This window comes from Pezoporus wallicus, unplaced genomic scaffold (assembly GCF_028554395.1).
Source record: "Pezoporus wallicus isolate ANWC-B61680 ecotype Strahan unplaced genomic scaffold, APGP_CSIRO_Pwel_v1 contig_3365, whole genome shotgun sequence".
NCBI lineage: Eukaryota > Metazoa > Chordata > Aves > Psittaciformes > Psittacidae > Pezoporus > Pezoporus wallicus.
This window is the reverse complement of record NW_026640883.1, coordinates 2,100,803-2,128,003: the sequence shown is the minus strand read 5'-3', so window position 1 is coordinate 2,128,003 and position 27,201 is coordinate 2,100,803. Positions and strand designations below refer to the sequence as shown.

General features: G+C 38.6%; 1 protein-coding gene across 2 annotated transcripts in view; it reads left to right on the top strand.

Annotated features, from left to right (window-relative positions):
• The first annotated feature begins 2,523 nt into the window (after positions 1 to 2,523).
• Positions 2,524 to 27,201, top strand: part of CFAP43 (cilia and flagella associated protein 43) — a 48,025-nt gene continuing 23,347 nt past the window's right edge. For both annotated transcript variants that reach the window (XM_057421015.1, XM_057421016.1), the window contains exons 1-16: positions 2,524 to 2,692; positions 5,818 to 6,071; positions 6,854 to 6,950; positions 9,682 to 9,849; positions 11,063 to 11,213; positions 14,630 to 14,780; positions 16,566 to 16,628; positions 17,721 to 17,800; positions 18,512 to 18,643; positions 19,737 to 19,850; positions 20,988 to 21,068; positions 21,867 to 22,015; positions 23,003 to 23,106; positions 23,778 to 23,918; positions 25,968 to 26,137; positions 26,887 to 27,039. In XM_057421015.1, coding sequence (XP_057276998.1) covers positions 2,616 to 2,692; positions 5,818 to 6,071; positions 6,854 to 6,950; positions 9,682 to 9,849; positions 11,063 to 11,213; positions 14,630 to 14,780; positions 16,566 to 16,628; positions 17,721 to 17,800; positions 18,512 to 18,643; positions 19,737 to 19,850; positions 20,988 to 21,068; positions 21,867 to 22,015; positions 23,003 to 23,106; positions 23,778 to 23,918; positions 25,968 to 26,137; positions 26,887 to 27,039 — 2,085 coding nt within the window. In that variant the 5' untranslated portion in view covers positions 2,524 to 2,615. The remainder of the gene's footprint in view (positions 2,693 to 5,817; positions 6,072 to 6,853; positions 6,951 to 9,681; positions 9,850 to 11,062; positions 11,214 to 14,629; positions 14,781 to 16,565; positions 16,629 to 17,720; positions 17,801 to 18,511; positions 18,644 to 19,736; positions 19,851 to 20,987; positions 21,069 to 21,866; positions 22,016 to 23,002; positions 23,107 to 23,777; positions 23,919 to 25,967; positions 26,138 to 26,886; positions 27,040 to 27,201) is intronic.

Genomic DNA, 27,201 nt, shown 5'->3' with positions numbered 1-27,201 from the left:
GTTGCGTTGCGCTGCTGTGTTGTGCCTTTCCTCACTACCTCGTCCCCGCCTGCGGGAGGCGGGAACCACAGCTCCTCAGTGAGGCTTGGGCGGGCCGGGGCCGGCTTTCAACCCCTCAGGAGTGATGAGCGCCCTGGCTCAGGCGCTGACTCCCATAGCGAGCAGAAAGCTTGTGTTTCGGGGAGATAAGGGAGCGCCCCGGTAACCCCTCCCTGAGCTGACCGTCCTCCCCAGCGGGGATGCTGGGCTGCTTGCTGAAACAGGCACTATTAAGCTGCACTTAATATTCTCTTCTTTATAACCTCAGCACAACCCACACCAGCTGGCACTGCCATTTAAATGAGAAACTGATGACAAAGTTCCACCCCATATACCTGTTGTGAAGTGGTGCCTCCAGCAGACGGTGGAGCACCAGGCCTCCTTCTGCTTCTCTCCCTAGAAAGGGCCCTCTCCTGCTACAGCACCACTCCATCACCTATTGCCATCAAAACCCTATTCCACCTTGAAGATAACAAGGGGGGTGAGGGGGGGTTCTCTCTCATGAAGCTATTCTGCTTCATGAGGAAAACCCTAGAGGAGACAACAGATAACCTAACAGATAAGGGGCTGCAAGCAAAAGCTACATTCCATTTAATTACTACTTAGAGGGATTCATACTTGTTTCTGCAAACATATCCCATGGGAGCATCAGTATGTGCACCCATGGGAAGGGAACAAAACCATGGATTGAAGTCCTCTCCAACCCTTTTGCTCCCTCTTCATTTGAGGAAAAGGCACCAGGGCTTTACGTGTACTAGCTTTTGTGAGATATAGTAGTGGAAATGGAGGAGCTTACCTTTTACTGCATTTCACACAGCATCCAAGTTGATCTGTGGTCCTAGAAATAAAATGCTTCTCTATGTGAGGGTCCATGCATTTCCACCCAACCTTCAGGTCAGAGCTGTATGTTACTGAGAAGCAGCACTATTAGGCACCAGAGGGCTGGGGCAGTCCTTGCCAAAGGGAGGAAAAGTCCTGGCCTCCCTGGCGATGGTCACATCTCTGTCAAATCCCCAAGGCTAACAGAGGAACCAGAGCTTCTCCAGCCTCATCAGTGGATCCATGCTTGCACAGTGGGGAAGTTTTGCCTTTTGGTAACTTTTGTTTTTGTTTTGTAACTGGATATGGGCCTCCAGGCATCATGTTGCAACGACCATTATTTTCTGCAGTAATCTCTCCTGCAGAGCAAACACTGAGGTAGCCACTGGTAAAGTAACCACACACCTGACACCACTATCCATTAGAATGGAAGAACCACATGATTCCTTGATAAGTCGTTGTGGTTTGATTAGGTAATTAATTGATTATGTAACAAGCAGCTGTGAAGGGAACAGTGATTTGTTGCACAAGCCTGCCATGCCCTAAGCAAACAGAACACGTATGTGTCCCGTGCCAAGAAAATAATTCCAATAATTCCTCCTGACGCTAAAACAAAATAGCTGTTAGAGGACATATTTCTCATTCCTCTGAGTGCCTGCCCCTAGGAGAGATTCAGCAACATTCTGGGTCATGAGAAAAAGAGAAAATTAATTTGAGATTGCCTTTAGCAATTAAGAACACAGTCTGGTAACTCACAGCCCAGAAGGAGACATGTAGGAACCCAAAGCAGCATCACAAGATCTGTGTGATGCAATAGCCCCTCAAGGGCACCATGCTAAAACAGACTCATTTCTTCATTCTACTTTGGTTTTGCATGGCACACAGAGCATGTGCGGAGACAAGAGGTATAAGGTACAGGCTTGCCTGCTGCCTCCGGACAGGAGTGCCTCTTTCTGTTGTTGCTCTATAGCACTGTGAGTGTGTAGCAGCATCACAAATCTGCACACTGCTGCTGTACAGATAAGTGATAACAAACTAACACAAGCAAAACACTATAAATAACACTTCTCCCTTTAGGAAAGGGAAAAGGGAGATAATATTGCTTTTAAATATTTTGAGATTTGTACGGTGTTGCCATGCTAAAAACCATAAGTATATAGGCAAAGACTGCAGCTTTACTTCATTGGGCTTGAGAATTCTGCTCTAGTGGGAGATATCCCTGCCCATGGCAGAGGGGCTGGAACTATATGATCTTTAAGGCTTCTTCCAACCCAACCCATTCTGTGATGCCTTCCAGCGATCAGTTTCTCCATTCTCTTCGAAGCTTCAGGAACACTGTATTACACATCCCAAGAACTGCAGCACCTCATGACAAGAAAACCATGGAAGCAACGGGAGGACAGCCACAGCTGCCTCACTTAGAGGTCATATGCCATTGGAATAGGAGGAGCAGCAGCTGCAGAAGGACCAGTGTGATGCCCAAGGGAATGAACCCCGCAGCTGACTCACTCCTTCGTCTGATAAAGCAGCTGATTACCCACAAATATCAGTGTCCCACCTCACCACTATGTATTCGGGCTTCTGTCCGGATCCAGAGCCCCACTCACTCCTTCCTCTAGGGCTGCTGGCCCTTTAAATGCCCGCAAGTGCTCATTGGCGAGTGGCTCAGGGCCACGGGCCAATCAGCGGCCTGCTCGGAGGCTGGCGGGAGGCGCTCTGGTTCCTAAGAGACGGGTGTTAGCAAGCCGCTGGCGCTGATGGAGGTGGCCGCTGAGGAGTCGTGCGCCGGGGCCCGCCGCTGCAGTTCGGCCGAGGAGGCCGCGCTGGAAGTGAGGTGGGGCCTGCCGGGACAGCCCTTCGGCACATGCATATCCACACCACATCCATACGTGCACACCCGCACCACACACCCCCGATCACTCAGCCCCGGCGGGGTGTCCTGTGCTCCTGGGCCTATGTGCCTCTCATCCCGGGTCAGCTCTATGCAGAGAATAGGGAAAGGAGGCTGCTGTGCTGTGGGCCGTGTTAGGGCGGCAGGTAGGGAAAGAAGCATTTGCACCGCAGCATGTAGTGGCAACTGAGCCTGGGATGGGTTTAGGTGAAACTTACGTTCACTGCCCTTAGCATAGGAATAAGCAACCCTGACTGCTTCTAAGCTGGAGCTTGACGAGTTGACAAGAAGTGTGGTGTAAGTTGTTGTATTTTCTGTAGTGGTTCTGGCAACACACAGCATGTCCTCTTGGGGCATGATTTTCTTAGTACCTGGCCTTGTGAACCTGTACAGTTCTGTTCTGTTCATGGCCACATCTCTCTTCTGTTTTACCTTGACTGCTTCAACTTCTAGAATTTCCCTGGCTGTTCTGTACCTCCTAAATCCCACTGTCATGATCTTCTGCCATGGCTCTTAGTATTCTAAGTCCTGCCTTTCTCAGCAACTTAATCAGTGTGTCAGAGACTTTCAGATTTTGATTTCCCACAAATATAACCCACACTCTATATAGAATAACATTTCTCTTCCAGAGCTCTTGGTAGTCCAACAACTTGCTTTTTGGTTCTGAACAAATAGGCACTGTAGATGAATGATCCTTCCTACCCCACCTTCGTTGAGCCTTTCACAACAATCTAGGATGTTTGCACATACTTTCTATGTAATGGGACAGATGTTTAAGTTTCCTTGCCCACTGTAAGTATTTCAGCCATTTCATCAATGCTTGTGGCTACATACATCCATAATTATAGGTAAAGCAGCTTCAGCCTTAACTATTCTGATACTTGCAGAGTGAAAAAGATACCATCTGAAGCACATCACTGCTATTCAGAGGAAGTTCTTGTGCAAACTGGTGTTACTTGCAAGAGCTGTGACCGAGGTTTTCTGCTTTGTGAAAACACCATTGTGAAATAAAAATACGATCCAAAATAAAAAAGAATTTAAATCCTTTTGAATGTGAAGTAAAGTCTATTTCCATAAAATGGAAAAGTTTAAAGTTTGCTTTTCTTATCAATTAATGTAGCAGTAGCAGTATATGTATCAGAATAAAGTGACAAAATTTATTTTGCACCAGGCAATTGGAATGCTGTAGTTTGTGTCTTCAGAAAAAACTGAACTTTGACAAAACTCATGGAGCTAGCATTTTTCAGTGGAAAAATGATCTGTAAGGAAACTCTAATTACTTTGCTCCATCTACATTTCACCAGCTGGCAAATTTTATGACTGAAATACTTCTGACACAAAGTTTATATAGAACTGGAGACGCACAGCATGGGAAATGTGAGTGTGCCATGGCTGATTACTGCACTAGTCAGAGGTGACATCTTGTAACAGCCTGAATCCTTGTCCCCTTAAGCCTTTACTGATTGTATCAGGATGATAAATTGCTCTGTCATCCCATTAATTTTTCTCTGCATACATGTTTTCTGGATTTCATTTTACCTCTGCAAACAAAAGTTAAAAATACTTAATTTCCACTATTCAGATCTAATGTTAGAGAAAAGCATACAACTAGTCCTGTGAGCATGTTCATAAAGGTCTGCTTACATGCCATGGCACATCATACAGCTAATTCTTGTGTAAAAGGTCCGGAAAAACATTCATCAGCTGAAATGTCTCCTCTTTGTTGCCATGGTGTTCAGTTCATCTGCACAAGCACGTGGTCAGTGTGCTTCTACTTCCCTCTGGCTACATGTAGTCATCTGGTGTGTAGCGAAATAAGCCAAAAGCAGAAGCTATTCAAAAAAGATAATGAGAAGTTATTGCTGGACATAGACTCATAGAATCAAGTAGGTTGGAAAAGACCTTTAAAATCATCAAGTCCAACTGTTAACACCAGGACTGCCAAGTCCACTGCTAATCCATGTCTCTTGCTGTAAAATAGAAGAATCCCAATGTATAAATAATTGTAACGGGAGCCAGCTTTTGGGGAGCAAAAAACCACTGCCATCTCCACTGCACCCATGTATATTTCCTAAGACAAGTCATTTTAAGGCGTTCTTAACTATGAGAGTGCTGGGGCTGCAGTACGATCTTCTAGTAAGAGTTCAGAGGATCAGCAGCTGAACTGATCTTATGACTGGCTTATGATCATGAAAAGAGCATAAAAATGCTGCTTGCAATTGCAGAGGACAGAGATCTTTTCCAGTCAAACTGTCCTATTTGGAAGAAGAGATGGAAAGTTTCTGAATAGAAATTAGAAGGTGTTAACAGCAGTGTTGTACACAGAGGATAGCTGTTACACTGCTGAAACTTTTCTGACATGGTACTAGCAGGCTAAGATGTGGCTCAGACAACTTCACTTAGTGGTAAATGCAGTCACTTTGATAAGAGGCCCCTGATATTTATCCACACAGTTTCTGAAAGGCAGAAAAATCTGCAGGCAGTTACGAATTTGTTAATGTGTTGTAAGTTCATAAATTGGCTCCTTTTCAATAATTTCTTTCAGTCCTTGTGTAACACATCCTGTTTACATTCCGAAGTTTTACCATGTTATTTATCTTTAAAGCAGACCAGTCATCTTGGTTACATTCATATAAACCCAAGCCATGCCTTTGTACTTTCTATCTTATGGGAATGAGATGAGCTATAAAAGTGAAAAAGGTTAAGCAAACACAACTGTGTCCCAAGTATGGATTGTACCTGTGTAATTCAGAGTAAAGTATACTATATTACTATAATACAGGAATACCAAACCAGAGCCTGTGAACAGGCTAACTTTATTTTTAGTGAAAAGTGAAATATAAGCATCTCTCCTTGTTCTTATGACAGTCCGTCGTGCTCCACAAGGGGAAGATTGACCCTGTATGTTTGGAAACACTGACACAGTGATCCATAGTACTAGATCTTGAAGTTATTTTGGTTTTGCAACTTGGCATGAGGATAAGTCTGACATCAGTCTAACAAAACAGTGTTTTGAGAAATGTCTGTCTTTGATTAATATTTTAACATTCACTTGGTTTTTTTCTAAGTTGGGTTCAGGGATTCTCAAACAAGAACTTTGGCTTTATCAACAATCAAACTGTCTGCTACCCTTGTGGCAATTACATCCTCTTCCTGGACATTGAAACAAAGAAGACGACAGCGCTGCAGTGTCAGGCTGGCCAGGTGGGAGCCTTCACAGCAAATGGGAACAGTCACGTGTTGGCCTTTTCAGACCGGAGGCTGAATCCCATCATATATATCTACACTTTTCCAGAACTCACTAAACTGACAAAATTAAAAGGTAATGATGCGGTAGTCCTTCCTGTCACTCCTTCATTAAAACAATACTTAAATCATCCACTTTCTGAAGGGGGTTTATTTATAAGACTTGAAAAACTGAGACCGGAAACTGTCTCATGACAAGATGTTTGGAAAGCCGTGGAAGGAAATTTCCACTGCACTACTTTTAGTTAGGCTTAAGCTAGGGAGGAAAAAGACAGTACAAAATGGAGCTGTTTTAAAGGGAAAACAAATGGAATTTATTTTAGGAAAATGTAATCAAAATCACAAGAAAAATCATACTGCAGTAGGCTCCAAGCAGTCTACTGAAACCACATTGACAAATCAGAGATGTGAGAGGAATGAGGGTTCTTGCAGACAAATCCATGGAATCTGGGAATTTTTTTTTGCCTGCTTCATAATATTTCTCTCCTAAGTTAAGCTGCTTACCTTACCCATGTTTCAGTTTCCTTGCCTTTTAAATAAGTTTCATGCTACTTGCTTTTTTGCTGTATATGAATTAAATTATGACTGCAAAGGATTTCAGGGTACTTGGGAAAAAAATACATTAAAAATCCAAGATATTCTTGAAAAAAATTGAAAAATCTCCAAGCAGTGATACATGGGGAATATTTTTATGAGAAAATAAAAAATATAATCTTAGTGAAGCAAAAAATCAGAGGCCTTAAGGATGTTTTTTGAAGAGTAAAAGTGGATATGAAGGAGCTGAGAAGAGTACTTTTAGCTAGGATAGTGTACAATAAAGTCCAGGGCAATTGGAGACCATATTCTTTAACATTTCAGGTAACGCTCAGCTGGACTACACCTTGCTTGCATTGAGTTTCACAGGCCCATATCTAGCCAGTTTCTCTTCCATCCCAGAATTTATTCTTTCAATATGGTAAGAGTTTAAAATCTAATACCATTTACATTTAATTCATATTTTTGTGTGTGTGTGCTGTTGTAGCATAAATTAATAAATGTGGAAGACACACTGGTTGCCTTCATCTCCTTTTCCCTGATTGATCGTTGTGTGCAACCTTTCTGTACCAAAGTTGGTGTTGATTTACTAGCATTAGTAGCCACTACTCAGAATGACTGTTACTTTGCTACAGCTATCTTCTACCTTCTTCAAAGTGTTCAGCATCAGTTAATTACCTGTTCACCCCTGGAAGCTGAATACCATGCTGTTCGTGAAGAAAAAGTTGCCTGCTGAAATGAGGAAAACCACTCTAAAGCCAATTTCTCCTTTTTTTGTCTCCCCTGGGTTGTTTAGCAGTCCTCTTAATTAATTGTGCTTCATCTTAGTTCTGTCTTACAGTTTTGTTCAGTGATTACACTACCCTGGCTCACAGGGTTACATCATCATTTTCTGCTCATTGTCATGAAAAGCAGTATTAAATAATACAGTGTGAAAAGTTGGTTCTACCAGAAAGTTTGACTATTTAATTTTTAAAATGTTTCTGTAAAACTATAATCCTCTTCGCCTCCGTTGCCAGCAAGCTTGCAATGACTGTGGAGCCTGAGCACTTCTTCAAACAGATAGGGAGGGTGGAGTAGGAGGAAGTTGAACAAGGACATGTAAGGAAGTCTGTATACTCGCAATTTAATTGTGACCTTTTCTTGTATAATGAGTAGTGAAGAGGCAGAAACTTCTGTAACTTCAGAATTTTAGTAGAGATAGAATTACAGATGCCTCTCCTTTATCCCTTATGAAGAAGAAGAATGTTTGCTGTGAACTCTGATTACATACAGAAAGGATGACTGTGTATATTGCAGTAGAAACCAAGACGACAACCTCACTGGCCTGAAGAGCTTACGTTTGTCACTTAGAGCAGAAATAACACACATGATCTAATGTGTTCATTATGTGCACTTGAACAAAAATCCACCATCTTGGAAAACTTCTTTAGATTGTTCTTAAAACTGCAAATATCTAGAAATAGATAGAAGGCCAAACAAGTTAAACCTATTTGAATCAGCATGAGTATGACTATCAGCAGCTAATTGTCATGAAAGAACCATCGAGATTCCAGTCAGAAAGAATTTAGTAGTAAAATGGAATTACCTTACAGCATTAAACATAGAATTTATAATAACTTGAGCTCTGGTCAAGTATGTGAAATTAGTGTAAGATTAGGACCTCCATTTTTGCAGTTGGATTATATTGTTCATTCACTGTAGAAATGTATGTGTACAGATGAGAGAAATCTCAATGTGTAATTGAAGTATAATAACTGCAGAGTTCCTGCATTTAAAGCAGTTTAGAATCAGAGGTATAAAAGATGTTTTGAAAGTTATGTCAGTCTCAAAATACAGAAAGCTTATGGATAACTAAAAGCTGCCTTTCATCTGAGATATTTTATCCCTAGATCTTTATTCTGTTCTGTTCAAAGGGGAGGCTTAATGCCAGATTCTTTTTCAGATACATGTACTGTATAGTTTCAGATCTTAGTATTTTATCTACTATAAAAGAGTGTTGGCACTATCTGTTAGGTATGAGATGAGAACATGCTGACAGATCTTTAGAGAAAGAGCTATACTGGTATCTTTTAAAGTCAGGATTGCAGCTTATAGCTTTATGTAATTCTAATGAGAGTTTCTGTGTATGTGTGAATACTTCTCATTTTTTGCATATGCCATCAGTATTAACCATTGTCTTGCATCCTGACCTGTTTATGTGAGTGAATTTATTACAGGCTAGAAAACCAGGATTATACTAAATCCATTTACAGCAGTGTATGCATTTTAGGTTTTGTTTCCTCTCAGCAGTAAAGATAAATACTAAAGCTGTAAATGTTATTTAGATTAACGGTCAGATATATCATCCAATAAATTAGGAAGCAGTTTTAACCATTTGCTTCAAATGATGTTAATCAGTTCTTGGACAGCACCTAAAAATGCAAATGCAGTCAAGAATTAATCTAGATAATGGAGAAATACAATTACGAGAACATAATATAGGTTACACTGGACAAAAGGAAATTCAGTGGAAAGCAGATTCCTAGCCTTGTGTCAGCTATACATAACAGCCCTACACAAATTCTGCTGGTTTGTGCTCATGTTAGTTAATGCAGCTATAGCTTGTGTGTCTGCATTCACAGCACAGTTATTGTATTACCTAAGTAATTAATCCATAGACAATCAGGGGCTGACTGTGGTTTATTTCCTAATAATAATCCCTCCCAACTGCAAGCTTGCAAGCATTATAATCATGGAAACGCATGGATTGGAAAAGCAAGGCTGAGGTCTGGAGTGCTAAAGAGTTGATTGTTTGGGTCATTCAAGTAGTCACCGATGGAACTGATGGAAAAAATCCATGTCTCATGAGTCTGTTGGTCTTTTCACAAAAGGAAGTGCATGATAAGGTTTCTAAAATGGCAGTTTTCAAAATTATTTTGTTATTCAATCTTTTCGTAGCAGTAATAATTTTTGGTGTCACTAACTAACCACCTCCTTTGCACTCTCATGAGGACCTAACTTGTTTGACAGCAGAAATTTTTTGTCAGTGTCAAAATATTTGTTTTCCAAACTTGATCTTAAAAATCAGTCATAACCACATCCAGATCTTTAGCATGAATGTTTTTGATTTATTTAATGGATTTGATTTTCTTTTACTCTCCTTAATGAAGGAACTGGCAAGAAAATATCCTCCTTTGCAGTGAGTCTCAGCCAGGGGTAACAGCGACATCTATGAGTTTTAACCCTATGAATTGGCAACAACTCTGTCTTGTTGATGAGAGCAATGTTACTGTCTGGCATATTGAAAGAAATAATGATGAACATCATCTGAAGCAAAAGTAAGTGGAAGACCCTTTAGGTTAAGAGAAAAATCTAGTTGTTTATTTTAATAACTAAAACTGGCAACCTACATCTGTTCTCAAAGAATTTAATCCAATTTAGTTCACCAAGCAGTTGCAATCAGTAATTGCTAAATCACCACCAGTGTGGATCTGTCTGTTAAGTCAAGTTAATTGAATTTATGATTTAATTTCTTAGCACTCACATGTCCAGATTATGCACATCATGAAGCTAATACTAATCAACTGACTTGGCAGCCTCCATCAAAAGCTGCATAACTGAATTAAGGTAGTACCTGGACTACTTTCCTGCAAGTGGCTATGTTGAATATTGCTTTTGTACCTGTGAAATCACCACATTTGGATCAAGTTTCTTCCTAGTAGGCATAGTTAAACAATATGCTGTATTATTCGCAAATTGTACCAAAAGCAGTATCAGTTTTCTGTGTGATGTCCACCTTGTGTGGCCAATTTACTGGTGGCTCTGTCAATGCTGTTTCCTGAACAGAGCGCACCTAGAATTTATTTATGCAAAAATGTTTTTTGAGGTTGGTATAGAACTCGCATGTTACCTATGAATATATTGCCAACTATTGTCATATACTAGTGAAAGTATAGACAAGGCCTTAATTTGAGATCTGAAAAGAATACTGAAGGGTTTTTTGCCTTGTCAGTATAGAGTACACATGTGAAAATACTTGTATTCTCCTTTCCTTTTCCTCACTTTTCATTTTGTTCAGTAGAGGCATTGTAACAGCTGCTCATACACCAATTTCTGGATTACAACAGGCAAATAGTGCTACTAATTTTTCATCATCATTAAACTTTCTGCAAGTAAACATTAAGCAGGAATCTTCACAGTGTGTGCAAGTTAAGAGTGTGACTTTACTAATCCTGGTCAATAAGGAAACAAAAACATAGAATGGTTGTTTATACAAGACAACAAGAAAAGGCTGAGCTAGAACATGGCAGTCTGTTTCTGTGCATTAGGAACATTCCTCTTTTGTAGTAGCCTTACTATTACTTTTCAGTAAAATGGTATGTGTTGTGTGGAATGATTGTCTACAACAGTTCATCATTACTCTCACAGAAGCAAATCCCCTTAAATGAGATGGTGTCTCAAACTTTTGAAAACCTGCTTCTCAGTTTTATATCAACATTTACTATTCATATTATTTCTTCTCCTCAGACAGTGTCTCTTGCTTTTTCACAGCCCCGTGGAACTCCCTGATGCACAAGGGTTGGTGAGTCATCATACGGATTTGTTTTTTCCAGTTTCTTATGATGAAGACCCATACTTTGGCCCTCTTTTACCAGTTTCAGCCATTGCTGGACTGGAAGGAGATGAAGCAGAAACATTCATGGTAATTACTGTTTTTTTTTTCCTTTTTACTATTTCAAGTCATTATACTTTTTAATGCAAATAGGTGTTAATAATTTAATGTCTGTTAAACAGGTACAGCCCAGTAAACAGATCTGTTGTCTCAATAATACTTTTTACATCCATTTTGACAGGAGACTTAGAAATCATGCTGCTACTGCACAGGTCCTAGCATAGTCATATATCTGCACAGTGGAGGCACTAATCTGTATCCCAGAAGCAGTATAAGCATGTCAGCATTTAACCATGCCCAAGCTAATGTGCCCTGCCAAAACCCTGAAAACCTATTCCCATGGTAAACTGATAGCAACCTTCAGGTATCCTTACTTCCCTTTGGGATTTGTTTTCATTTTGGCTGAAATGTTACAAGCTATGGAAAGATGGGAGGCTTTGTTCCAAACAGCAACCTCTGCTTCTGAAATACACTCCAATACCACTGTCAGTGTTGGGCTTGCTTGTTTGTCTCATTTTATATTTGATTATTTACTTGTTAGCTTCCCTTGAAATGCCTCTTTTGAGAGGCTTTATAACTGTTCTCACTTTGAAATTTACCTTCACTTGATTATCAGCCAGAAGCATCTGCCAGTGTGAAAACATTCAAGTCACAAATCTGGGATTCTCTTCTAAGATTAATACCATCAATTTCTATGTCGTGACTTGTGATATGTAAGAGATGCCCAAACTACCATGTATAAGATGTTACTGGCATTATACTATGTCTTTTCACTGGATAAATGTGAGTTCTGCATTATCAGATTAGCATATCACAGGTTTCTGCCATAAACTTTTGTTATAAAGCAAAATAGAAAATGAAAACAGGGAATGATGCTCTCCTGACCTCATCATCTTTTCGTAGCTTCATGCATTCAGATTTCACAAAGCTTTTTCACTGTGTACCTGCTGATGCCCTTGGTTTCCAGAACAATCAGTAACTACAAACAAACGTCATCTACTGATTCTGTTTAAACATGAGCTGCTTTTATTTCAGATCGCTCAGAACACGACAAATGAAAATGCTCATCAGGGGCATTGCCTTTTTCTTCTGCCTTGCTGCCTCTTGCATTATGTACAGATGATGAACTGCAAAGCCCACTTTGTTCTTTAGCCTGTAAAGTGAATTACAAGAGGTATTGGGGAAAAAAAAACCCAACTACCATGTTAGGTCTCTGAGGCTTAATAGAATTTTTCTGTCTTTGAATGTCTTTCTATTTCTATTTCTATTTCTGTCTTTCTATTCCACTCAGAAGTGCTAGGTTCTTCTGCTTGAACTTGCAGAATCATGTCATGAACTTTTCCACATGGAAAGTCTGTGCTCTCAACCATACTTGGTTTAAAAGGCTGGGCAAGAGCTTGAGCAACCTCATCTAGTGGGAGGTATCCCTGCCCATGGCAGGAGAATTGGAACTAAGTGATCTTAAGGTTGTTTCCAACCCAAACCATTATATGATTCTACACTAAAAACCACTATAAGGTCTTTGCATTCCTAACTGCCTTCAGAGAAACCTAGGTTTCTTTTTAGCATCTTCAAGATGATCATGTTCTCTTTAGAAATATTCCTAGAGTAAGAGCAGATTGTACTACTAGTCTTTGAAAAAGATTTCCTTTTCTTTCAAAATACATGATAAATATTTTAGTAGTTATTTAATGTCCAAATTCCCTAAGTGTGTGTATTTAGGTTGAGAATATTGACAAGGTAATGAACAACAGGTTCTTTAGGAAGGAAAGAATTTAGGTTAGTTTGGTTTGGGTTTTTTTTTCAGAAATACATGCTGCTGCTGTTCCATTTGTTCTTGTGATGCTATGTTGTTTCCTGTAAGTTGTGAGGTGCTGCACTTAACGTTTAGAACTAGGAGAAACTGAACCAATTTCTTGCATGTTTTCGCCTTGCTCCAGACTATAATAGCTGAGTAATTTTTTGCAGGACTTGCGTTTATTGTGCCTTACAGCACTGACTCTCCCCTCCATGCATGCCTGTATACATATGTTCCATCTCTAATCTAGCAGAAAAACTGAGCCACCACTGGGTCTTGTAACCCCCCACACTGGATGTGCATATGTCTTATCAGGTTAAACACCCTCTTCCAGCACCTCAGCACGGAACATATGGCTTTGGCAACGCAGTTCCCATGCAAGTTGATGAGAATATACTTGATGGAGAAGATACTCCTCTGAAATACTGTTTTATCAAGACCCTTGTGTTGAAAAGTGTCTAATGCAGCAACTTTGAGAGAGATTGAAATGACTGAACTTGCTGTATTCCTTAGATATCCATATATTTTCAGATTACAGTTGCTGTAATGGACAAAGCTGTCCATTATAGAGCTGCTGTAAGTACTGTTCTTCATTGCCTCTGTACATTGACAGGCTGCTGTGGCAGATGTATCAATAGTTATTAGCACTAATAATTTGTGTACCATTACAAATGTCCATGAGCGGTTGTCTAATTCTGGCCTAAAATCTGTGCCTCAACATTGGTCAAGGAGAATAACCTTAGAGTTATTTTCCTCTCTCCTATCATCAGTGGTTTTTCAATTAATGAGACATCCTGCTTCTCCTGTGGTGGTTCATGAGGTGCATTCAGCTGAATGCAGTGGGAATGGTATCATGGCCTGACAAAGCTCTTCCTATCTCCATAGTATTTGACAGAAGGTTTTTTGTTCTTTATCACAAAATCTGAGCCAGCTGAGATCAGTGTTTTCCATACTGATGTGAGAATCCAAAGTGGAGAACCATTTATTTAGGCTATTATTGAAAGGAGCTGCCCTCAGCCTATATTACATCATCCCTGGAGGCTGTAGCCCACTCCTAAGGGATGCGTGAGAGGCAAGTAAGAAAAGCAAGCCCGTTGCCAGTGCTGTTGTTGGCTTCTTTGAAATGTGTTAGGGTTCCACACTCTGGAACAAGGTTCTGAGGCTGGGTACGTACCAAGGTGTAACCACAATGGGGCAGCAGAGTGAAAGGAATTGAAATCTCCTACTGCTTTCAATCCTTTTCTTTCTTGAATTAGATTGATTTAGTTTTGTTTCAATATTCCTTACAATTGGCACCTGGATTTCTTTACCATGCTTTACCATGACAGGCTCACTTAACTCCACTTCTTCCCCAGAACCATTTTATTACAATGGTCTTTTTATAAAACTTTTCATGTCAAGAATCCATAATGGATATTTTTTCCCTTGAAGAAACTATCTCCAGACATAGACTTTTCTGGAAAATGTTCTTGTTTCTCAAGTTACAAGCCTCAGTGAACAAATGACTGAATAAAGTACAGCTGATGTTGTACAAGTAGTCAGACTCTTTAAGTTAATGATCTTTTAATTTTTTGCCTTAAAATATATGTAACTGCTTGTACAGATACTTGCCAATTGTTGGCTGAATTTGTTTCTTTTTGTGCTGCAGCCTAGAAATTATATTAAGCCTTTACTGCATCCCACTGCCCACTGCTGGTCTGCAACCTCAGAAGTTTATGTGGGCTGCAAAGAAGGATATGTTTTGGCAATTGATGCTAAGACATGTGGTGTTTCTGTTCTTCAACAAAAACCTCTGCCTGGTAAGAAATATCTGCATTGTGTGTTTTATTCAAGTAGTGAGGAAAGTGGATTTTTTGCTTTCTTCTGTTCTCCTATTGCGTACTTTACAGAAACTGTAAAGCTATATTGTAGAACCATATTTCTCTTATTAGTATGATAAGCATTTGAAATATCTTTTGAGCTTCTATTTGGGTTTCTTTTTTGGCTTTCATTTTTATCAAAACATATTTCTAGAGCCCAGATCTTATTAACCAGTCCTATGAGATTGTTAAATTATTAATATACCAGCTATACACAGTCTTTTTACTATTAGGTAAGTACCAAGACTTTATTTTATTTTGCATGAAATATTGGATTGTCCTCATTTGGTGTGTTAGATGATGTTAGAACATACCTTTGAAGACTCATTAAAAGTCTTCAAACAACAATGCTGAATTTAAGGTAATGTTGCTTAATAGAATGCCACATGCTACCTTTCTGTGCCCATTCAGAGCACTCCCAAGATGGAGGACAGTGAGACACAGCTGACAGATGTTTTGGCAGTGGCAGCCTGTACCTATCATCCTTTGTAGGGATAGAAGGTGTCAGTCCAACTGTGTACATGAAGTTCACTGGCTCAGTCAGGTCTAAGAGGAGTATTGGAATATGATTCTCCCTAACACTACAATGGGGTAATATCCTGGTTTAGACCAGCATAGAACTGTTTCACTAATAAACACTGAATCAGACTGGATATTAGGAAAAATCTCTTCACTAAAGAGGTTGTCAAATACTGGAACAGGCTGCCCAGGGAAGTGGTGGAGTCACCTGTATTTAAAAAACCTGTAGATGTGGCACTTAGGGACATGGCTTAGTGGTAGACTTGACAGTGTTAGGTTTATGGTGGGACTCAGTGATCTTAAAGGTCCTTTTCAACCCAATGACTCTATGATTCTATTATAGACAGACTGGTGATAATTTGTTTTCTTGTTTTGTCGTGTAATACATGGGTTTTTAAGCTGCAGGAAGTTTCCCTGACATTCCCAAAGTGCTGTAATAGTTAACACAGAAATGGAAGGCTGCTCTTAAAAATACCCCAACAAACCAGCATTATTTCTCTGCTTTTGAAATTATCAGAGTTTTAAGCTTACCAAATCAAGAGCTGGAAATCATCAACAAATAAAAAGCTGAGGTGTGACCAGAAATGTTTTTGGCACTTCAGTGGAAAGAAACAAGAATATTTGCCATCTGGGCTTTTCATTGACCTGTATATTCTTCTTTGAGTTCTGTCCTAAAACTGTCTAACAAACACAACTGTCTCTATTCATATTATAATGAACCTTCTGCTTAATAGAAAGCATACTGCAACCTGTATCTGTTTAGCAGAATGCTTAAGTGCATGCCCAGCTTTAAGCACATGCTAAATTCCTATTATGGTGTTGCAAACAGAACTGTAAGCGGCCACATCATTTCACTTGGGCATTTTTATGAGGCTGACGGAAGTTTCCTTCGTAAGTACATCAAATAAAAAAACCCAAACCCATGGTTAGAAATAAGAATACCAGCACTTAGCACTAGAAGATATATAAATCTGCATCTGTACCACTCTCCATGCCAAGTATTGCTATCCCCTTTTACAGCTGTAAGCTCAATCATAGAAAGATTGTGCCTGCTCAGTTGCATAAATGACAGAAATGGTGGATTTTGGGGAAGATTCAGTGTACTGAAACTGGGCTGTCATTTGGTAGACTGGAATACAGCTGACTTCTACTGCAATATTGACATATAAACAAGGTTGATGTTATAAGTTGTTTTCTCTTGTGCAGATCACCTGCGTAAAATATCAGACATCGTATCGTATGTTCATAAAGAAGTACAGAGAAAGAAAGGTATTTCCATGTTCAAATTAAGCTAATAGCATCACTGATGTCTATTTCTGGGAGTAATAATATGAGAGTACAGCTGGAAGCCACTGGTTAGAAAGACTCTGTTCACACTGGCCTCTGTAAGACACATTGATGGCAATTTTTTATATGTTTACATGACAAATGATTAATAGCTTTTGTGCTAATAGACAGCCAAATGAATAGCCTCAGGAAAAACAGTGGCAGTGAAATAATTTCTCTTCATTCTAATTTACATTGGAATAAGGATGCTAGAATAGGTTCCCTACTGCTTAGTTTTAGTAACTTTTTTTTAGAACTGCAATGACTTGAAACTTAGTTGAGTTAGTATTCAGGGAGTTGTTTCAAACACTGTTTTGGGCTCCACAGTAGAAAAAAGGTACTCACATAACGGAAAAACTTCAGCACAGGGCCACAAAGATTATTGCAGAGTCTCAGTACCCAACACAAAGGTAGGCTGAGAGAACCATGTTTGTTCATCCTGAAGAAACAAAAATTGGGATTTTACTATTGCTTTACCTACTTAATGAAAGGTTAGAGAGAAAATGGAACCAGACAGGCAAAGGTCAATGGAAATTCTGGAGAGATACTAGGAATAAAAACACTTTCACAGTTAAAGTAGTCAGACACTGGGACAAGTTGCCACGAGAAGCTATGGAAATTCCACTCTTGGATATATTTGAACCTCAGCTGCATGTGACTCTGGACAACATGATCTAACTTTGAAGTTGGCTCTGAGTTTAAAGTTGACTCTGTGCTGATCATGAGACTGGGTCAGAGGACTTCTAGGGTCCCTTCCAACATAAATTATTCTGCTATTGACCGACTTTAATGTGGCTATTTAGCAGCCTTTACAAAAGTCAAGTGATTTCTCAAATTTCTAGTTCACCACAGTAGTACTGTCACTTTAAATTATGTATACCAACCTTCTGCTTCATTATCACAGCAAAAGTCCAAAGAATATTTAGCCCACAAAGCCTTTTTACTCACAAATAGTAAATCATCTCAGTTTTGAAGTTGAAACACATTGTTGCAATAAATCAAATTTGATGTTTTATGTTGTTTCTGTGCTCTCAGGTGATAAACCAACGGATCTGCAAAAACCAGTTTTATTTGGCATGGCATTTTGTAATGAAGGATTATACACAGCTGGAAGTGTAAGGCATCTTTTATGCTTTTAGCTTACTGTGTGGAAATCAGCGTTCAAATGGAGTATATTTGCAGAGTTCACCACAAAGACAGGAGTTAGAAAAAAAGTGGAGGGCTGCAGAACTATGAGTCCTCTCTGATGTTGTATGTATTTTCTTTGTTAAAACTTGAGACAAGAAATTGGAAGGGAGCAGGGTAGGAAGGGATTCTATTTTTGTAGTCAAAGAAGCAATAAAAGAGGACAATTTTTCTTTTAACAAAAGATAGTGAGTATTCTGGAGGAACAGAAAAGGAGGATGGACAAAAAGCAAGAGAGAAAATGGCTGAGGGAACTGCCAAATTGTTTTGTTCAACTCTTAACTCAATATTTAACCCAAACTGACAATACCATTGTACATTACTGCTTAAGAGTGGGACAAAGTCTCATACTGTCTCAAAAAAATCAATATGAAATCTGGAGAATTAACTGATGAAAGAGTCTGTTTTTATAAGGCATGGACTGTTACTAAGACTTGTATTAAAGAATACCTTTGTTTTTCAGTAGATTTATTACCCAGGGTAAAAACACACTGGATTTAAATACACTAAAGGCAAATGAGTCTGTTAGTGATGGGATACAGTTAAACACTGTTAGTTTAGAGATTTTGCAGAACTGCTTGAAGTTCAGTTTGCCATAGAAATGACCTAAACCTCATGTGGATTTGTATTTTTCTGCACAGGAGGGCATTTTGTTCTTTTATCAAATCAAAGGTCTGCAGTACGAGATGACAATCTATGCTGATATCTTACAACCCATATCCAGCCTCATATTCTCCCCTGATTACACCGTACTTCTGCTTGTCACTGACCAGGTATAGCATTTGAGATAATGGCATGACATAGCGGAATGTTCCTGTGATGCTATATGTGTATGCTGATATCATTAGCCTGAAATGTCTGTAATCTAATCACACAAGTCACAGATTATATCAGAGGAGAAAACAGCTTGTGTTTTTTAACGAAAGATTGGAAAGGCTTTTAATGAAGCACAGAACATTTGTCTCCTACAGGTGGTGAATTATATAGTATCGAATGCTGAGATTTCCCAACAAAAACACTTGTGCGTGTACAGTGGAGTAACTTTAGGGTCTGCAGTGTGTTCAGGTCACGTTGGACCAACTGAGCTTGAGCTCTAGGCTTGATGTGTGCCTGCCCAGTAAGAAAAGAGTAGCTCATGTACATCAGAGCTACTGTGGCTATGGTGTAGAGCTGTTCTGTTCATGTACCTGAATTTGTCTGGCAACCCAGTCCAAGATCCTTCTTTGACCATCTTGGTGTACAGGAATTTACACAAGGGTCCCAAATCCTGAAATTCTACCTTTCTTGCAGACCTTTAATCATTGAAATTGGCATTTTTAAAGCTCTTAAAATGTTTCTTGTGCATGTCAGGAGGTTCTGTATTCACGACAGCAGTGCAATGATAACTTCAGTCACACTGATTTCATTCTCCTTTTGTAAAATAAGATGATCTAAAATCTTTGTTAATGTTAGTTATGAATTTTTTCTAACAGGCTTTGAGATCTTTAGATAAAAATGTCTCTTAAAGCTTAAGATTTATGATATGTATTTTATATTGGCTTAGAATATTTATTGATTCCTGGAGTGACATGAAATAGAGTGGGTTTAAATTATTTTATTAAAGCAATTTTGAGAAGCGGAACTCCTTGAAAATGTGACTGGCTGTATCACTCTAAAATGTACTAACCTGATCATCAGCTAGCGTCAATTAATATAATCCATTGATTTAATGAGAATTCTGCTGGGCACTTTTTACCTCAGTTTAGAGTCAAATATAAAACTTTAAAGAGTAAAGCTAGAAAGATGGCTATTTTTTTGTTGAAATCTTCAGAAGTTCTTAATGAAAACTTTCATAGGCCAGTGGTGAATTATTTCTCTTTTTTTCAGGGGACACTCTATACTTACAAACCTGCACATAGTGGAGAAGCTGTCAAAATTCTGGACACATGCAGAAGTTGTTTTCTGGCAGCCGATTTTCTTCCAGGGAACAAGTACTGTGTGGTAAGAAACAGTATTCTGTTTTATATATAATAGTGTCTTTTTTCAAGTAACCAGTATGTTGCTAAGGCCCAGAATCTAAAGCGTTGCAGAGATTGGGACTGTTCTGATATTTGTTACAGAAGTAAATGGCAATAATTCAGGTATGGTCTATAAAGGGGTCAGAACTTGCCCTAGAATGCAGGGTAGATAATTCAGGGTAGATTGCTAAAATATCATATTGGTTCTGCCGCTGATTTGTGTGACTCACTATGTTCAGGAACATAGCTGAGCAAAAGGTGGATTCAATTCAGGAAATAGATGTTGGAACAAGAAATTCCTATTTATCTTTTCAGCCTTCAACACAAATTGGACCAGCCTGAGAGATGCCTCTGTTCTGGGTCCAGGGACAAAAAACATCTTACTCATCTGTCCATTATGAGAAATTACTTGCTTTCCTCCTATGTCTTTGACTACTGCCAGACATATTTTAGTCATCAGTTCATCTCCAGGCCATCAATTCTTCAAGTAGCCAGCCTAGGAACCTGGGGTCTTAATCAATTAGGTTTGATGAATCTGTTGTTAACATGGGAATCTTAAGGTCCTTTCCAACCCTAACTATTCTATGATTCTATGATTCTATGGGAATGGTAGGTTTTACCTTACTCTCAATAAGCAATGTGAGGGTTGATTGATCTCTAGCTATACTTTACTGTGGAATTAGAAAAATGCCTGTATACAAGAACTCAAGCTCCACTATGATATATATCTTTTTTCATGTGGGAAAACAAGACCTGTTCTTAAGTGCTTTCTTATGCAAAGAAAACTATAAACAGGTTTTTCTATTGCTGGCTGAATGGTGGAAGTGCTAATATTGATCAAGCTTACATGTTTTGTCCTAGATTGTCTCATTCTGCTTAAAGACCATTCCTGCGACCTGCAGCAATTAACAAAAATTGTTATATGTTTTCCTTAGGCAGGTGCCCCTTGCAGCAACTGGACTTAATGGGAAAGCAAGATAATTGCAAGCAAAACTAGTGGCCTTTGATCTGCTATGCTCAGCCATTAGCTGAATTTATATTCTATAGGAGATCACCAGTCACTTCCAGGTTATTTGTTTATTCCACCCTCCTTTGACTGTGTTTTTTCTCTCTTCAACAGTCTGTAACAATTTCAGGTGAAGTACAAGTTTGGTTGCTGAAAGATGGAACTGGCCTCAGCAAGCTAAACCTTGATGTTCAGGTACATGTAACCAGGAGCTTATATAGTGACTGATACTTAAAGTTTTCTCTAATAGTTTTGTGTTCATAGCATAATATCCCACAGATTTCTATCAAGCAGTGATAAGGAAAGCTCAGTAGTGTCTTTAAACAGCCCATGAAACAGATTTAAAAAAGATAGTCTTCCAGAATGTTTCCTTGAACTAATTGTGTATTTAACCCAGCCATAAAGCAGAGGAAACATTTCAACCTAATGTCCTCATGATCTGTCTTTAAGCACATATTTGTAAATAATAGTCACAATTTTTATGGTATTACTTCATTACTTTTTAAGTTTAATGAGTGTCATAACCACAAGAAAAGTTTCAGGTGTATAAAAACTAAATTCCATGACTGATCTGAGAAGCAGATTTTAAGAATTGAGTTGATATAAGTATTTCAAACTGTTAATGCTTTGCCCTGATTAAGGTGCATTCAAACCCTGAAATCTGACATAGTAAGAAAGAAGATCACTTTCTGTTACAGCTGTACATGTAACAATGCGTTCACTGTTTTATTTAGGTGGAACTTCTTTCACTTAAAATCTGGATAGTTGATTTAATTTTATTTTCTGGAGAGCACAGAATTCCCTGTTGATATGTAGACACAGAGCATAGGTAAAATCCCTGTGATGTCTCTAAAACTTTGTTTGTGTTTTACATAAACCATTTCAGGTTTCTTCTCCAATTTTTTTTAAATAGTAAAAGAAAATGGGTACTGACATGTAGGATAATATATAGAGAGATATGGAACTGTTAAGTATCCTTTACTTCTCAACTAGGCAACTGCTATGGCTTGCTGTCCCTCCTCCAGCAGCGTTGCTGTAGGGACCAAAAGAGGTCAAATCTATTTCCTTGATGTTACGGAAGCTGAAGCTCCACGGGTCATTCACAGAATTTTTGTTTCTGAATTTCCAGTGCTGTCTTTGCAGTAAGTATCTTGTTACAAGGGTAGGAATATTGTCAATTTGTTGCTTGAGTAATGCTGTTAAACAAAAAAAAGAAGTTTTTATTCTAAAAATAAATAAAAATATTTTAACAGCTTCAATTACTTTAATTGCTTGCAAGAGGAGTAGTAGCAAGATTTGATATGAGAAAAATAGAATAAAACCTGTATTTTAAGAAGCTTTAACTGTGCACCAAGGATACTGATGTGTAAGATACTTTCTGACAGATCCCCCCAGATGCAGTAATTACACACAATTCCATGTATCTGAATTTAGAGGGTTATTTCTCACTGAATACAATTTTGAGGTTTTATGAAGTTAAGTTTAGGCCTTTTGGTCATCCATTCTTATATAATGGGTTTTTATTACCATTGCTAGTTACTTATTTGCTTACAGTTCCAGAATTTACCAGTCTTCTTATAATTAGATCGAGTGATCTAAAAGGCCTTTTTGTTTGGCTGGTTTTTGGTTTTCCAGCTGTTGAAGAGTCTGAGATTATTTTACTTCTACTTTTCATAAAATAGAATGGATTTTGAACTGTTAAACTTTAATATAAATCTGTGTGTTATTTGGAGACTTAGACATAATCTCTTTTCACAGTTACCTAAGCTAAACCACTAAAAATGCATACACAAAGCAGCTTATTCGAAGTCAAATCAATGCAACCAAAGCCATGGCTATTCAAAATAATTTAAAAATCCCTATAGGAGTTTTATTTTTAAAGAAGTGAATTTCAAAGAAAGATTTAATAGAGTTGTTAACTCAGGTGCTATGGAGTATTATTAGCTTCAGATTGACCACCTACTCAATTAGAAATTGCACTGCGCTTTGTAAACCAGTATCCTAAAAGCTGAAAATCCAGTTGCATTTATGCCCTCAGTGAAGTCAGCAGAGATATGGGAGCGGAATTATTTGACCCTTTTTATTGATTGTATTGAACTGGGGTTTCCTTGGATTTATATTTTACCTAGTTATGATCAGAGTGGCCAGTTCCTCATCGCTAGAGCTACACAAGGACACATCTTTATTCTAGATGCCCGGCCTTCAAAGTTATTCAAAGTTCTTGGATATGTAGGTAATATATGTAACAACATTGATTACTTTGTGTTTTCACTATTTATTTGCTGCATTTTAAGCATATTTGCTGGTCAGACTAATCCACTTTCCTTACTTTTTTTGAAGACTAAACATATTCTTCCCACCTATTTCCCAACCATATTTTGCCCTGGAAAATCTGTATACTTACAGATCGTATCTGTGCATATAGATCTTCCTCATAATTTTCAGTACAAAATACATTATTTTATCATTTTCATTGGTTTGACAAATATAGTATTACATCTCCTTAGAAAATTTTCAGAATTTGCCTGATCATGTTCTCATTGTCTGGCTGGCTTCTTAGAGGAGGCTTTTCTATGCTTTATCTGGCAGTTACCAGCAGACAGCCTCCAAATTGCTACAATTCAAGCTGCATGTAAACTCAGCTTTGAATGTTTAATGTAATAATAACACACTGGTGCTTAGCATTCTCAGCACTCGATGCCTCAAGCTGAAGTTTTGTGCATGCAGCACTTTCTGAAAACAGGCTGTGGCTTGTCTGACATTTTAATGCAAGTTCAAAACTGTGTGGTTGACCAGAGATGTATTCTAAAGAGAGATCTCATTTTGTTTCACGTGGTTTCTTAGTGAAAACAATACTACCATGCTTCAGTAACAAATTGTATTGGTGTTCCCTACCTGCTTCAGAGTTGGCAGGTGAAGTGCTGGATCTTTCTGTACTTTCTGACTTCAAGAGTGACTTAGTTGAAGTGGTGGTACTTCTTAATGTAGCAGTGGTACAGCAGGCAAGACTGGAAACCTTTTGTCTATCTTCAGCACTCACAACAGGTAAGAGTTGAAATACACACTATGTGATATTTTTCTAAGACAAGAACATATTGCTATCCCTTAATACAAAATACTAACAATCTTAATCTCTTTCTTCATCTCATCTGTATATCCTCTGGGGGCATCATTTTTCATGCTATCTGTAAACTTAGAGTCAGCTGAGTCAGTTCAGCAGAAAGACTGTGATATTTTGACGGAAGGCTAAGGAAGGAGAGGAGTAATTCACTTTCAGAATCACAAATCCACAACTTGACTACTACTACTACTACTACTACTGGTTGTTGTAGTTGTTATTATTATTAGTGCTACTATGTGGGCAATGCCCAAACTTGGCCACAAGGAGGCCTTGAATTTGGCATCACCCCTATGCAGACTAGCATATGAAGTGTTAAGTGGAATTAGCCTCAACAGCCTCTTCAGATAATTATTAAAGGTATATAATATATCATCAAAAAAAGGTAAAGGTTGATATATTTAAAAAAATCATGATTACCTGTGTTTGCTGTAGCTTTTCTATATAAAAGCACCAAGGGGAAAGTCCACTGTATATAACAAATATTAACTTGCGTCTGGATAAGGAACCTGGAAGAGACACATTCAATAAAAATAATGGCACTATGGGGAAAAGGGGAGAATTAAGGAGACTTAAAAATGGTGCACTTCCATTCACTTTCTGGAAATCTGGCCCTGTATATCTTCAGCGTGCAATGTACAAATGTACATAATGGGATATCACAGAATAGCTATTCATAATCTGGCAGTAAAATGAAGGGAACTTGTTAGTCTTTCACTAAATAAGGTAACCCACGTTAAATGCTCCAATACTGTTCATGATTTGTTTTGTAAATTCCATACTCAGCTGTGAAACAACTCAGTAATGTGTTTGTGCCGTTCAGGACATAGGTGTAATATAGCATTTTAGAAGTACTAAAGCGAGAAAAAATGGACCTGAGTGTCATGAGTGATCACAGAGCTTTTAATTGTGTCTGATACTCTAGGAATACATCAATTTGGGACACTTCCTGAAATCAGCTGGGAAACTAATTCAGTTGTCATGAGAAGGCTTAAATGCATTAACTTAACTAAGGCACAGTGCAGGCTAATATTGCTCTTTGTGTCCTCACCATGCAGCCAGTGCAGGACAGACTTGGTTGGCAGTGGCACCATATACTTCCAGTTTTATGTCTTTTCCATCTCAGAATTTCTAAATCAGTATAGCTTGAAGTTTCAGTGATGTCTTCTACCTATCATGTTAAAGCAAAAGGCATTCTGTGTTCATTATTAAAATGCTCTTTTTATGTCACTTTACTCTTATTATAAGCAATTGAATTGCTAACAAAGCCTTTTGCAGAAAAAACTGTAAAATTGTTAGAAAGCCTAATGTCAGGCTTTCTAGTTATTTATATTTAGTTTTTAAGAGGCCTTACAATTTACAAACTTTTTAAAAAGTAGTTTTCAATGAAGTTAGTATTTTTTTTTAATCGCTAATGTTGGGCTTCTTTTTATGCCTATTTTTAAACATAAAATGGGGCTTGATTTTCAAAGTTGCTAAAGATCTACAGTTATTGCATCAGTCTTGATTTCAGGTGTCTCTTTAAAGCTCAAATTAAGGAAACAAAAAGAATAAAATGCTCTTTTGAAGATGTGTTTTAACCAATACTACCCAGGCTATTTAGGCAAAGATGCCTAAATAAGTTCTAGATGAAGGCAATGGTGACATGAACCTCCACGCAAACTAATTAGCACTGCTTAAATAATACCCAAGTAGAAGGGTAAATCAGGGCATACAAATTGTCACATCACTGTGATTAAACTGTTTCTAATACTTCTTTAGAGCTAGTAGTAGACTTATCCTTCTGCTTCACTGCTGTGTGCTATACCAGCCAACCCACAGAGTTAGTGTTAAAGCAAGATAGCAATCTCCTCTTTGAAAACTCACATCGTGCTCACTCCTTGCTGAGATTGTTTTTTATTATTACTTTAGAGATTAAGCACCTGCATTAGTGGTAGTGATGCCTCTTCCTGTTTTTTTCTCCATTAATCTTTTAGATAATGATAAGTATGTTAATGCACATGGAATGTTTAATGGTAGTGCCATTAAAATGAAGAGATATGATCTGGATTACTCTCTGAGTTCAGCAGTCAGGTTGAAGGATAACACTGTGTATGGCTACTGCACCTGTGCACCTTTCATCTGTAAATACCGTCTCTCTGAAGAGGTAATTCTCTGATGCTGCTTTATTTTGGGTCATGGTTAAATACCAGTGAACAAAAGCTGTGGGTGAAGTGAATATAGTAGGATATTATCTTAAATCCCCTCTGCACTAAAAAAACCTACTCCATCCACAAACATCAACTTTCAGTATCCTACCACCTGCTCAGAAACCTGGCAAAAGCAATCTCCTTTTTCTATTACAGAAAAAGCTAAATAGTTGTTCTTAAAACTCACATGGCTTGCAGGCACTTCACATGTAGCTTCTGTATTGGAGCTGTGCTTTTGTGTAGGCTGCTGAGTAACCTGAATATCCAGTTATTGAAGGAACTGAGCCAATGTGAGTCCATGACTCTAAGATGCAACTGCAAAGCCAGGCCAGCCCTGCCTCGCAATGAAGTAGTGGGGGCTTCAGGAAGCCACTGTCATTGACTGTTGATGAACTTCAGCTCTCTGAAGCTCATAGGTCTCCCTCAGTTTAAGAGTTAGGTCAAGCAAGAAGATGAATTCCAAGGGTGAGCATTCCTCTTTGTGATGTCTCTTACTTCCTGAGCCAAGAAACATTAGGCCCAAACATACTGCATACAGACCCTTTTGAAGAGATGAGAATCAGCAGCATAGCAATGGTTCAGCTTCCTGAGCTCAGAAATCCAACAACATTTGAAACTGCACCCGCAAGCTCTCACTAGTCTTCTCAAAATGGCATAGATATTGCCATCATCTAAACTGCTGCTAACAGTTTGGCTTTTTTGACAGAACATGTCAGAAGATTCATCAGTGTTTTTATCAGAAAAGAGGACTCCTGGCAATCAGTTGGGATCAGGTTTCCTCTGTTTATCACCCAACAGCCGGTGGCTGGCTTCAGCAGCAAAGGACGGTGTTTTGCTCATCTATGATACCTTTACTATGGTAGGTAGACATCTAGGCACAGGCTTTGTTTGGTTTACATGGGAAAGAGGTGTGAAAGCTACTTCAAGTGAAGCTTCTCTTCACTTGAATATAAGGTGTTCCAAAAAAATTTATGTCGAACATGAATTGACATAGAATTATACAGTAAAATTGTTTTTATAA